At 33.5% G+C, this 12,897-nt stretch overlaps 2 protein-coding genes across 3 annotated transcripts; one reads left to right on the top strand and one right to left on the bottom strand.

Annotated features, from left to right (window-relative positions):
* Positions 1–1,027: 1,027 nt before the first annotated feature.
* LOC145602099 (putative ABC transporter C family member 15) lies at positions 1,028–7,235 on the bottom strand. 2 transcript variants are annotated; one of them, XM_081658248.1, is made up of 11 exons: positions 7,104–7,235; positions 6,022–6,929; positions 4,453–5,888; positions 4,171–4,257; positions 3,487–4,089; positions 3,232–3,396; positions 2,847–3,141; positions 2,097–2,617; positions 1,935–2,001; positions 1,614–1,853; positions 1,028–1,476 (listed from the first exon to the last, which is right to left on the bottom strand). In XM_081658248.1, the coding sequence occupies exons 2-11, from the start codon at positions 6,917–6,919 to the stop codon at positions 1,361–1,363; spliced, it is 4,428 nt and encodes a 1,475-aa protein (XP_081514374.1). In that variant the 5' UTR covers positions 6,920–6,929; positions 7,104–7,235; the 3' UTR covers positions 1,028–1,360. The 2 variants fall into 2 exon arrangements, with proteins under 2 accessions (XP_081514374.1, XP_081514373.1); XM_081658247.1 differs by lacking the exon at positions 7,104–7,235 and having other exon boundaries at positions 6,022–7,097.
* Positions 7,236–11,004: 3,769 nt separating this feature from the next.
* On the top strand, positions 11,005–12,734 carry LOC145602746 (mitotic spindle checkpoint protein MAD2-like). The gene is made up of 7 exons (XM_081658911.1): positions 11,005–11,227; positions 11,334–11,349; positions 11,458–11,588; positions 11,731–11,851; positions 11,953–12,056; positions 12,296–12,417; positions 12,536–12,734. Exons 1-7 carry the CDS (start codon positions 11,155–11,157, stop codon positions 12,596–12,598), a joined length of 630 nt encoding a protein of 209 aa, XP_081515037.1. The 5' UTR covers positions 11,005–11,154; the 3' UTR covers positions 12,599–12,734.
* Positions 12,735–12,897: the final 163 nt, after the last annotated feature.

Below are 12,897 nucleotides of genomic sequence, written 5' to 3'. Positions count from 1 at the left end.
GAGACAAATATGTCGCGTCAAAAAAAATAGCTTAATTAGAGATGGTAAATGTGTCGTGTCAAATTGTTTTCGTGTTTATGTCAAAGATAAAGGGATTGTGAAACCTAAACACTAAGGACATGTTTACATTTACTGAACTGAGCTGATCTGAACTGAACTGAACTGATTGGAGCTGAACTGAATTGATTGGAACTGAACTGAATTGAATTGAGCTGAAATGAATATTTTATGAGAGAAGGAAATTAAGAGCTGAACTGAACTGAACTGAAATTAAGTAAATGCGAACAGGCCCTAACATAACCTATTTTATCAAACATGTCGTATAAAGTCATGTTAACCTGATTAATTAAACGGATTGGTAACCTTTTACACTAATCTGATTTTTCCGGATTTAGTTCGTTTTACATTGTCATATTGTGTACAATAGATCAAATTACACCAGGCTTATGGATCATTCGGGTTGGATCGATTTCGGGTTAGGCCATTTTCGAGTTGAGTATGATTGGGTCATGTTCAGATTGGGTCGAAATCGAGTTGGGTCATGTTCGGATTGTTCCATTTGTGGATCAAGCTCAATATGATAAGTATATATCTTGTTATTGTTATAATAAGAACTATCAATTCGTTTTATGAGCTTGGCTACAGTTGGAGATGATTAGATGAACAATTTAAGTCATTTTTGGCACCAGACATTTTTAGTTAATTTGAGGTAATTTTAATTCAGAACATTTCGGGTTTCGGATTTGTTCAGGTCAAACATTTTGGGTCAATTTCGAAGTCAGGTCGAATCAGTTCGGTGTTGGGTCAAATCCATTTTTGGGTCGGGTATGGGTCAGGTCGGGTTGATTTCGGGGTTCGGGTCAATTTTGAGTTGATGTTTTTGGGTCAATTTCGGGTCATGGTTCGGGTCATTCGGTTCTAGTCATCGGGTTTGGGTCAAGGATTCTAGATCAAGTTGGCCTCATACTAAAGGATTTAGAATCAAGTATTGATCATTTTTAATAAGACATTGATTGTTTACATTATAAACTTGCAAAAATCTCTTATTTCTTATTTACATTATAAAATTTGTAGTAACATACATCAGTAATTCATGACATCCATATCATGTTTGATCTACTCGATTTAGACTAAAAAATTTGACATTCCTACTTTGCTATATGCTCAAGGTTAAGAACTACTTGTACAGTCGTACATACATATATGTCACACATCGAAATCTAAGCTACTTGCCTACTTGCTCGCTCTTCTGTTCTTCAACAATTGTACCTTGAGGCTTTTGTTTACCTTGGTGTGGGAGGAATCACAATTTGAGTTATAATCTGTCATAATTCTCTACAAAAATTTTATACACCTGTTCCTATATCTCGTCGAAATGCTTGGATGATCTACAGAGAAATTCCTTCACCAGCTTTGAGAATGCAGTTGAACTGTCTTTCAACAATTCAGAAGGAGAGTCATACTCGGCGATCCTGCCTGCATTTATCATTCGAATTTGCAACATTTCACTCAGACAAATAGACAATACAGCCAGAAGTACACAACAACAGGCTACAACTTTTATCAATATCAATGTTGTCAATGGATTAATTTTAAACAGCAAAAAATCTTACCTTGATCGAGAACTAAGACAAGATCATTGTCAATGACTGTAGGTATCCTGTGCGCGACAGTTATTACAGTACATCCACTTGTTTCCTCTTTGACAGTCTTCTGAATCAGATTATCAGTTGCAGTATCAACAGATGCAGTAGCTTCATCCAAGACTAGTATTCTTCTCCTCTGTAGAAGCACCCTCCCTAGACAAACCAACTGCCTTTGCCCTACACTCCAATTTTCTCCATCTTCAGCAACTGTCACAATTAGCAAAGATTTCATGAGAAATACGAATAAAGTTTTATACATATATATCATGAATCAGAAAGTTCTAATACCAGGGGCATCAAGAAGCCGTGCATCCTGCCTTATAATACTAGCAAGACCGTGGCACTTGTTGAGTACCTGCACAAGTTGGACATCATACAGGTTATTACTGTTCTCTTCTTTAAGACGAAATGAACAATTTAGGGAATACAGTAAAGCTGTTATGTGCGTACCTCCCATATCTCTTGATCAGAATGCTCCTCGAGTGGATCCAAATTAGCCCTCACATTTCCTTGGAAGAGAGTAGGGTCTTGGGGTATAATACTTAGCCTAGATCTTAAATCTTTCAGCCCTAACATACAAATATCGAGTCCATCAATGAGAATGCGTCCCTTTGAAGGATCAACCACCCGGAAAAGGGCTTGTATAAGAGTTGATTTTCCACTGCCTGTTCTTCCTACAACTCCAACTTTCATCTTTGCAGGTACGGTGCAGGTGATTCCTTTGAGCACCATGGGAAGAGCAGGGGAATACCGGACATGTAGGTTCTCAAATTGAATAAATCCTTCAGTAGGCCAATCTGATTCAGGCCTGCAGTCTTCTATAACTGATGGAGCTTCACTTGGTAGTCGTGCAAAGTCAAGAATCCTTTCAACTGAGATCATTTTGTTCTCCACATTACATAAGTTCCATATTATCCAAGCTTGCAGGACACTCATATTTAGTCCATACGTGGCAGCCAGTCCCGACAAGCCTAAAAACAGAAATACAAACTTTTAATCAGAAAGTAGCATTAGAAGCAATAATCAAAAGGGTGTACTATCCTAGTAGTATCAGAAAGTAGCATTGGAAGCATCTTAATACTAGTTATTTTAATTGAAAACTAGTAGTAAGATGCTTTGTTTGTTGAAGTTAGCTCAGTTATCCTATGTTAAAGCGCTACAAATAAAACACAGACAAACGAAACTGGTGAAGAAGCTTACTTGGATCAATGGCTGATCTTGGCAACATCACTAAGATGACTAAAACAATGAAGAACACCAAGTTGAACAAAAAGTTTATCCTAACAGAAAGCCATTCCATAGCAGCAATGTTGTGGAAGGTAACTCGTGAATAATCATTCACCAAACTTAGAATTTTCTCATAAAAACGGCCCTCTTGATTAAAGCACCGGATAGTTGGAGAACCCACCATACTCTCAGAGTAATGGTGGAGTATAGGAGATTTACGAATACCAACCATCCTGGCCAGCTCCCTCGCAGTTGTTATATAATATGCCTGCAGCAGATTGGAGATATCATCGGCTTTGCAATGCATATACTAAGATAAGCATACAAATTCACAATGTCATATTATATGCTTAATTACCTGATACCAACAGGAGATGGCAATAACAGCAACAAAGACAAGAATGATTTGCCAAGCAACTTGAGACATGAGAATAATTATACTAAGTAGTTGAATTAGAGCAAATACTAGTCCAGCTAATCTGTAAGGGATGTCCATATCCACGGTACTTTGATCTGTAGAAGACTGCAAGGGAGAAGAAACCGTAAAAAGGAGTCAGAAAGACACACAAGAGTTGTTAAATACCATGATAACTAGTTTTAGTAGATTTGTTACCCTGCTGAGTATTCTACTGGTTGGTGTGAAGTCGAAAAAAGATATAGGAGCACGGAACACTGATTTAATCATACTTAGGAACATCTGTTGTGCAGTCTCGATGGAAATCGTGGAGAGAAATATAGTCCTCCCTAATATAAAGACACAACTTCCACCCGAAAGCAAAACAAAAATAGCCATCAGTTGTTTATGGCTGACTCGACCTTCTTCCTCTGTCGCCCAAGCAAGCCAGTAGCTGCTACCCATCTGTAATCCCTGAAAAAGAATCTGACATAGCAGGATGACTGGAACAAGACCTCCTCTGTATGCAGCAGTGATGAAAGTCGAATATACATGCCAATTAACTCGTCCTCTTACAGCTTCCTCTTCATTGCTTTGTGCTAGCTTGTCATACTGAATCGAGCATGAAGAGTTTTCTTCTATAAGTTCTGCCAGAGGAACTGAAGATGTTTTTGCAGTTGAATTATGAAATACACCATCATTGGTATTTACTTGTTCTAGTGATTTTTGGTGAGCATCCATTTGTCTGACAAGTTCACCATCTGGGTCTGTAATCAAATCTTCATATCTTCCTGATTGAACAATTCTTCCGTCTTTCATCACCTATAGAATTGTAATTAAACATAAGCTTTAATATCCATCAAAAAAAGGTTGAGTTGGGTACTAATCTGACAGCAAAATTACCAGAACGACGTCTGCTGCATCCAAGAATTCCAGCTGATGGGTTATGTATACCACAGTCTTCTCAGACAACATTTGCATCAGAGCCTTCTGCATAACATACATGTCCAATTAACTATATCAGTATATATGTAAACAAATTATGTATGAAAAGGGAAAAATATATATATAAAGAGCTCAAAAAATTTAATGGATAAATCATTCTTTTGTGTGCAAGATTTTACATCAGTTATATTAAATGAAAAATTCAGTCAAAGAAAACAAAAAGAAAGCTGTAATACTTGCCTTGAACAGGTGTGCACCAGTGAGTGCATCAACGGCACTGAATGGATCATCAAGGAAATAGACATCTGCATCACTATAGATCGCCCTAGCAAGCTGAATTCGTTGTTTCTGACCTCCACTTAGATTGATACCTCTCTCTCCGACTACACACATATCAGCATCAGTCCACATCTGAAGGTCTTTGTTCAGTGCACATGCTTCCAAAACCTCCTCATAAAATGCCTTATTCATGTCCTTCCCAAACAATATGTTATCCCTTACAGTACCAGTTTGTATCCATGAATTCTGTGGAACATAGGCTTTTGTTCCATACACCTTAATCTCCCTGCCAGAGATTCTTGGAATTTCCCCGAGAATGCTACAAAACAAGCTCGATTTCCCTGAACCAACTGACCCACAAACAGCAACCTTGCAACCCTTATCTATTTTTAGCTGCTCACTTATTCTGATTGTTGGTTTTCTTGCATAATGATTGCTAGTGTCCCAAGTATATTCTCCACTCTCAATATCAAGTGCAAGTGTAGATGCTCTAAATTTACGGTATGCCAACAACTTCATCTGATCTTCATCTCTTAGGAAGTTCTCAAGTCGAGCAACTGAGACTCTTGTTTGAGCTATCATTGATATCAGTTCTGGCAGATTATATATAGGCTCTTGCAGAATCCTAAACGTAGCAAGAGCAGAGAGGACAGTTCCTGAAGTTAACGGTGTCTTCACCAAAATGCAAACACCAAATGTAACCACTGAAACTAATGTTGGCGAAGCCCAAAACAAGAAAGCAACTGCAGAACATGTGTAGAGATACTTACTCAACCAAGACTTCTCGGTCTCTCTCAATTTCAAGATTTTCTCCATAAAAGAAGATTCCCAAGAATGCAATTTAAGTACTCTCATGCTCTTCAAAGTTTCCATAGTAGCTTTGATTCTCGAGTCTTTAGCTTCCATGATCTTGGAATGTAGCATCTCTTGCCTACTAGCCAATGGTGTGTTGCATACCATTACCAAGATCGTGGAAGCTAGAGCAGCAATGGCAGGCGCGGCACCAAGATTTATGTATAGAATAATTAGTGCAAGGGACACTTGCAAGGGAAGTAGCCAAATGCGATGTATATATAAGAAGAAGTCTCCAAGTCTCTCAGCATCGACGTTAATCAAGTTGATAATTTTCCCATTGCCTTGCCCAACAGCATACAGTTTAATGTTGAGAGACTTCTTGTACACCAAGGCAATGGTAGCTGCTCTAACTCGAATACCAATGCGAGAAGCACCAAAATACCATTGCCTCTGTGATATGGACTCAATGCACTTAGCAATGAAGAAAACTACAGGAAGTGTCATGCCATCATAGTAGCTCGAATCATCAGCCTTTGTCGAAAGGTAATCAACAAAGTGGGTGATGAGCAAAGGACCCATATATGAAGCAATAGTATTGGCCCCTGGAAAAAAATAAATCAAGCACAATCTTAAAACAGAACAGCATGAATTTACAAACAGCAAGATCAGCACAACATATTAAAGCCGAAGATTCTTAAAATTCGATTATGTAGTTAATTAAACAGAGAAACATACCAGCAAAGAAGGCATTGGTGAGCAAAGATCTCCACATGCTGCAAAATACAGCATTTGACAAGGAGAAGACATTGATCTTCTGCTTTCGAAGCGATTCTTCCAACAAAGATGAGGCATTTTCTGCAGTTTCTGACTGAGGTACTGATGGGATATCAGCTAACACCAGCAGCTGAGTCCTACCAAGTCTAAAAAGTGGATTAAGCCACGAAAACGTGATTTTACCCCAAAAACTACAGTTGCTGAATGCAGACAACTCTTTAGTACTACCCTCTTGTTCAGGAGTCAACAATGGCTGCTCAAGTTCATGTACATAACTTCTAATACAACAACCATACAACCCATTGAAGCATAAAAGAAGTGACAGTGGAAAACCCAAGAAATCAACAAATTCGGCTTCTGGGAAATCTATAATGTTCATGTTTATAGATGTTAAATGGGTTATAATATAATGTGTGACCAAAACCATATAAAAAACCAAGGAATAGACCCACCATACAATAAGAACCAAAGGCCATTTCTTGTCTTCTTTGAGAATTTTTTCTCTAGAATAAACAAGAATTAAGGTAGACAAAACCCAAGTAAATGCAGTAGAAATTGAACTATATGAGATAGTTTTATGGCACCAAAACATCTCATACAGAACATAACACAAATATAAGATGGACAATATTGAACTGCAAAATGGTGTTACTAATCTAGTGTACAAATTTGAATCATTTCTACCATAACTTGCTAACATTTCTGTGGATTCTACTGCATTATATCTCCTTCTAATCGACTTCTGCAACAACTCGACGAAAACCCATGACAAGAACAATGTACAGAACACTACATTAGCTACCTCAAGAACAACCTCCATTGATAAACACTCTAAAACTCTATGAAAATCAAAACCCATTTTTAGAAACCTGCAAAAAAGCCATTGGAATCAGGCTTAATCAATTAATATTGGAACTAACAAAAAAACCCAGTTCAAATTACAAGGCCTAACAACCTTGTGTATATATAATAAGACTTGAAAATGAAATAAAAACTATATAGTAAAATTATATTTGTATCAAAAATGATTATGTTATGATTACCTGACTAATTCAGATATGAAAACTTTGGAATTTGAATCAGTTCAAAGATTATAGGAGGAGAATTTTTCACTAGCACGTGGCTTTGAGCAGTTGTGAACAAACTGATCTATGCTTTACACAAGATGGCTTGTGTTTTGGTATGTCACCTTTATATTTTTTTGATTTATTCAACACCTAATAAATTAAAAAATTATCCTAGAAAATTAATTTTTGTGTAACATAAAAACAAAAAGGGGACCATATTTATATTTATGAAATAAATACTAATCTACTGCAGTGTAGTGTACTTTCTTTCTGAGTTTTGCTCTATGTGTGACTAAACATGTGTTACATGTCCATATTTATAGCATTATTACGTGTGACTTCACATATGTCTTCATTTTGGTGACATCGATGTTATAATCCACGGAATGATTGAATGGATAAAGATAAATATCGCACATGCCTATCTACCGGTTCTGAAGTTAATACTAAAGATCTGAGCTCAAATTTGTTCGTAATAATTATTCTGAAGATGAACAATGTAGATAATAGTATAATAGTAATCTTAAAGTAGACAGAATGATAAATTAAGGATGAGGGAGGTGATTTGTATATTGATAGTTGAGAGTTGTTCAACTAGTCTTTTTTGTAACAATTGTTTGATTGATTTGTGCTTTGCTTTAAAGCTGAATCAAAATAACAACAAAGGAATAAAAGACAAACATTTTAGTGTAGCTAGTTTTATTGTAGATAAAATATTTATCTTATGATTTAAGTTATTTTATATTTTTCTATCAGTTTAGTTGTTAGTTTTGTTATATTTAGACATTGACTCGATTTCAACATCTTAATTATAACATAAATTACTTTGATTTGTATTTCTTATAACCTATATAAACAAATGTTGCTAGCTAAAATGTTATTGGATTAGGTTCAAATAAAATTATTTTATACTTTATTATTTTGTGAAATAAAGATATTAATAATTTAATTTGTACGTATTTTGTACAAACATTTATAAATTTTCTCGTACTATTGTCTGGATAACCCAATATCCAATTTCCAATCTTATATCTTACGTACCTACCTACCGAACTAGTGGAATATTGGTTGGTCATTTGATCTTTAGTACACATGGGAAGAGAATAATATAATGTCATTTCTTTAATTTTAGGTCCACTAATTTATTTGTTTTTGAATAAATTTTTTTGTCAAATGTAATAGAATCAAATCATATATACATACTCTAATAATTCACTAGTACTTGAAGCTAACTCTTCACTAAGTGCCACTCTAGCCTCATCATGTATCTTCAATTGTCCTATCAATTCATTTCAATATAAAAGGGTTCTTTACAAAATCTAGTTATTTCTCACCAGTTGTCAACTTCTAATTAGAGCATTTTATTGGGCGGAAAATCTAAAAGATCAAAAACCGTTTTTTTTTTTTTTTTTTTTTTTTTTTTTTTTTTTTTTTTTATTTGGGTGCAAGAATGCATAAAAGAATATGAACTTTCACCTCAATAGAGTAGATGTAAATGTTCGTTAATATAACTTACATTTCACAAACATATTCAACAACTTGTAAAAAATTGGTTTATATAATAATAGAGATTCATAATTTTACAACCTTTGTAATACAGTCACATATTCTATTTGACTTATCTCAAGGTACCAAATAATAATAATAATAATAATAATGATTATTATTATTATTATTATTATTATTATTATTATTATTATTATTATTATTATTATTATAATAGATTATAAATTTATATATTATTAAAAAAAAAATTAAGATTCACCATCAAAGCTAGATATATTGATTTAAAAAAAATTAAAAAAAATAAAAAAAAAAATTATTATATCGCACTTATTAATAGCAATAAAACAATTTAGATATCAGAAATTAATTTTTGTCGAGTCTTTTAATAAGTAAATAAGTAATCTATGTGACTACCGACTCCATATCAAATTACATCAAATTCTTTTTTCACAATTTATCATCTATCACTAATCACTCTCTCTATTTATTTCATAGCTTCTTAATACCTTCTATTGTCCTATTCAACTTTTACTTTTCTTCTCTTGTAAATAAAAGGATGAAAACAACCTCCAAAAAAAGTGCTTATGTTAAGCTAAGAGAATAGTGGTGAAGCATCTTCTCAAAGACTAGAGATTAAATAGAGTACGTGGAAGATAAAAGTAGGCGTGTGCATTCTCTAAGCCAACCCACTATTCATGTGTGCCCCTCACGTGCTCTTTTTTGTCCTAGCTTGGACGTGTTTGCCATTTACATCTTTTATTTTGGGTATTTTCATGGGAAGGAATAGGCAAGCCCTCTTTCCAATTACCTTTGGCCATTCCTCTGATTATCTCATAATCTTCTGCTAGTTTTTTTTTAAATATACTCGTGCTAATATACTGGATATATTTTACAGACAAAATGATTTTAATTAGTTGGATAGATAAGATAGATGTAAATAATCACTATAAAAGTATAGATAGATGTTTTGAAAAGTTGTAAGATTAGTTTAAATTAGAACTAATACTTGTATTATTCTATCAGTGAATGCAATAGTCTAATACAATGTAAAGATGCGGTATACATGAGTGAATTACGTACACTAATAGTAGTATTATTATTTTGTTACTCTACATGTGGATTTATGCACAGAAGGATAAATGAATTAATAATCCTACAAACATATAATATATATAGTTCTGAAATTATTTTGTCTACATCAAACCAAACCAATCTTAGTAGCTAATTAATTAATAAGTGGCCTGGTAGTATTATACTAACTTATAAGTAAGTATTTGGAATATCAATTTAATATACAAGTTGGTCACTTTCAATGGAGCTATATGCACCTACTATGCTATTTTTTTTGGTAATATATTCATATATAGACTATATAGATGATTAGATCGGCGCATAAAAACACTATCTAACTAAAAAAAAAAAATATTAGGCTACCCTTTAAACAATTAATATTTTTTATTTAAAAAAATGAAGTATACACTTATAAAACAGCCATGATTCCCCTCCAATTATATAAGGGTAAAGAAATTAGAATCTCTTTGTAAGGTAAGATAAATCTAGATTCCAATTTTATTTAAAGGCATGCTTATCTACCAACATTATTATTAGTAGTGAATTAATATTTCTTGAATCATTTTAACGAGTAAAGCCAAAAGGAGATCCGTCAACTTTCACCAAAATTGCATTTACGTCCCTCAATTTGGTTTGAGCCATTTAGGTCCCTCAAATAGTCAAATTGAATGGAATTGAAATCACTAAAATTTAACCCAATATGCAAACTTGCTAATGTCTAATAGTCACCTGGTTCTTTCACCCGAATGTTGAGGCTAATTAAGCTCCCAAGCTAATGCCATGATAAAGGATCAATAATGAAAAAGAGATCTACACATTAAGATACCTAAAACACCTAAAAGGGCCAATATTTGTCACAAAAGTCTCATCAATTAATATAGGAGATTAGCGCATATAGATGATTACTCGAACTGATACCATTTTCGGACTGAATATATTTTAACCACTAACGTAAACCTATAAATCAAACCAATAGATTCGGGGAATACTCAATCTTCAAGTCAAATATCGGACCCGATACAATATGAAGAAAAAGGAATTTCATAAGGAAAAATAAAACTTCACACATTGTAAATTTGTAATTGTAGTACGTGTAAATCTACAACCACATGTGTGAGCCTCTCTTAACCGTTGGATCAGACAATATTCAAATTGCAAGTCCGACCGTTGTTTTCGGATACCCACTTAAGACTTGAGACTTGTAATAGTGGAGCCAAAAACCCAGAAAAACTAGCCGTTACCTCTTTTTCTCTCCCCTTTTTTGGTAGAATTTTATTTTAATTCATCAATCAATCAACTTTTATCCCCAATTTTACAAACCCTTTCATATTCAATTCACTTCAATTTCTTCAATAAATAAAACCCTTCAATTTTTTTTCATTCATCATTTTCAAAAACACCCACAAAAATCAATCAAACATCATCAACACCCACAATCAGCAAATCTTCAATGGCGTCTAAAACGGTTGCTAAGGATATCATCACTCTTCGTGGTTCGGCTGCGATCGTTAGCGAGTTCTTTGGTAATAAATTTCTTGATTTTTTCCTACTTTGAATTATTTTCTTCCAAAAAAGAAATTTCCCATTTTTCTTCCCATTTTCTTAAACCCTTTTGTTTGAATTTTTCAGGGTACGCAGCAAATAGGTAAGAAATTCGTCATTTGGGATCAATTAAAGTTTCAATTTTTTCTTGATTTTTTACTAACTATTAATTGATTTATTTTATAATTATTGTTAATTTTGTTATTAATAGTATACTGTATAATCGAGGGGTATACCCAGAAGAAAGTTTTGGGAAAGTGAAGAAATATGGATTGCCATTGCTTCTTACTCAAGATGAAGGTGTTAAATCTTTCATTGCTAATCTTACTGCTCAACTTTCAGGTAATTTCTAATTTTTTAATTTTTTGGAATTTTTGGGATTTTTTTTTTTCTACTCAATGTATTTGATTAAATTTCTGGGAATTTTTAAATTTAATATGATTTTCTGTGTTTTTTTTATTTATCTGTTGAAATTGGATTGCAGAATGGCTTGAAGCAGGGAAATTACAGAGGATTGTTCTGGTGATAATGAGTAAATCTACAAATGAAGTTCTTGAAAGATGGAATTTCAGTATTGAGACTGATAATGTAGTTGTAGAAACTGGGTATAAAAAAAATAAATTAAAATTTATTTAGTTAATTTTCTAATAAAAAAAACTATAAAATTTGTTATTAATTTTAATTTATGGGTATGATTTAATTTCAGGGTATCAAGGGAAAAGAGTGACAAGGAAATAATGAGGGAAATACAAGCAATTATGAGACAGATTGCTTCTAGCATCACTTACTTACCTTGCCTTGATGAACCATGTAATTATGACTGCTATGATTTTCTTCTATTATTATTGTATATGATTGAAATGTTTCTATTTTTGTCTTTCGGGAAATATAATAGTCGCGCATTTAGTATATTAGGATGTTCGAAAAAAGTTATCGTAATTTATTGTGTGGTTTACCAGTTTCACCCTTACTAAGATCGAGTAATAGGGAGAGTATGAGAATGATCCAACTAATTGTTTTGTTTGCAATGTCTTTGTTATGTTACACAGGTGTTTTCGACGTGTTGGCATACACTGACAAGGATGTAGCTGCTCCTCTCACTTGGATTGAGAGTGATCCCAAATTGATTTCCAACCCTCAAATGGTGAAATTACATTCTTTTGATACCAAGGTAAAACAAAATTGAAACAGCAGTACTTTTCTAAAAGTAGTAGTTTCCTAATTTCTTAATTATATGTATAATGTTGTTTTTCTGAGAGTCTAACACAAAAAATGAACTTTTTATGCAGATTCACAAGGTTAACACTTTAGTATCTTACAAAAATGATGATGAAGATTTGGATGAACGATAATCGACTACAGTCTGTGATTTTGGAGAAAAATCGAATGAACTACAAAGTATTAAGTTTGTTTTTTTTAGTATGTGTTAGTGTGGTAATGTGAATCATTGATTCACAATTTTGTATTTGGGATTCAAAACTATTACCAGTGTAATACTATGTATCTGAAAGTGTTGGTTCATTAATGTTAGCTGATTGTGAGTAAACAGAAAACTGCTTCTTTCTTACATCGAAACAGGTGCTAGGCGCGTATAATTGTTTGCTGATCTTAGATAGGGATCCTTGCTAACGTAGTATTGAGTGTTAGAGAC

This window comes from Chenopodium album, chromosome 21, assembly GCF_948465745.1.
Source record: "Chenopodium album chromosome 21, dcCheAlbu1.1, whole genome shotgun sequence".
Lineage (NCBI taxonomy): Eukaryota > Viridiplantae > Streptophyta > Magnoliopsida > Caryophyllales > Amaranthaceae > Chenopodium > Chenopodium album.
Note: the sequence above shows the minus strand (reverse complement) of the source record. Positions and strands in the feature narration are given on the sequence as shown.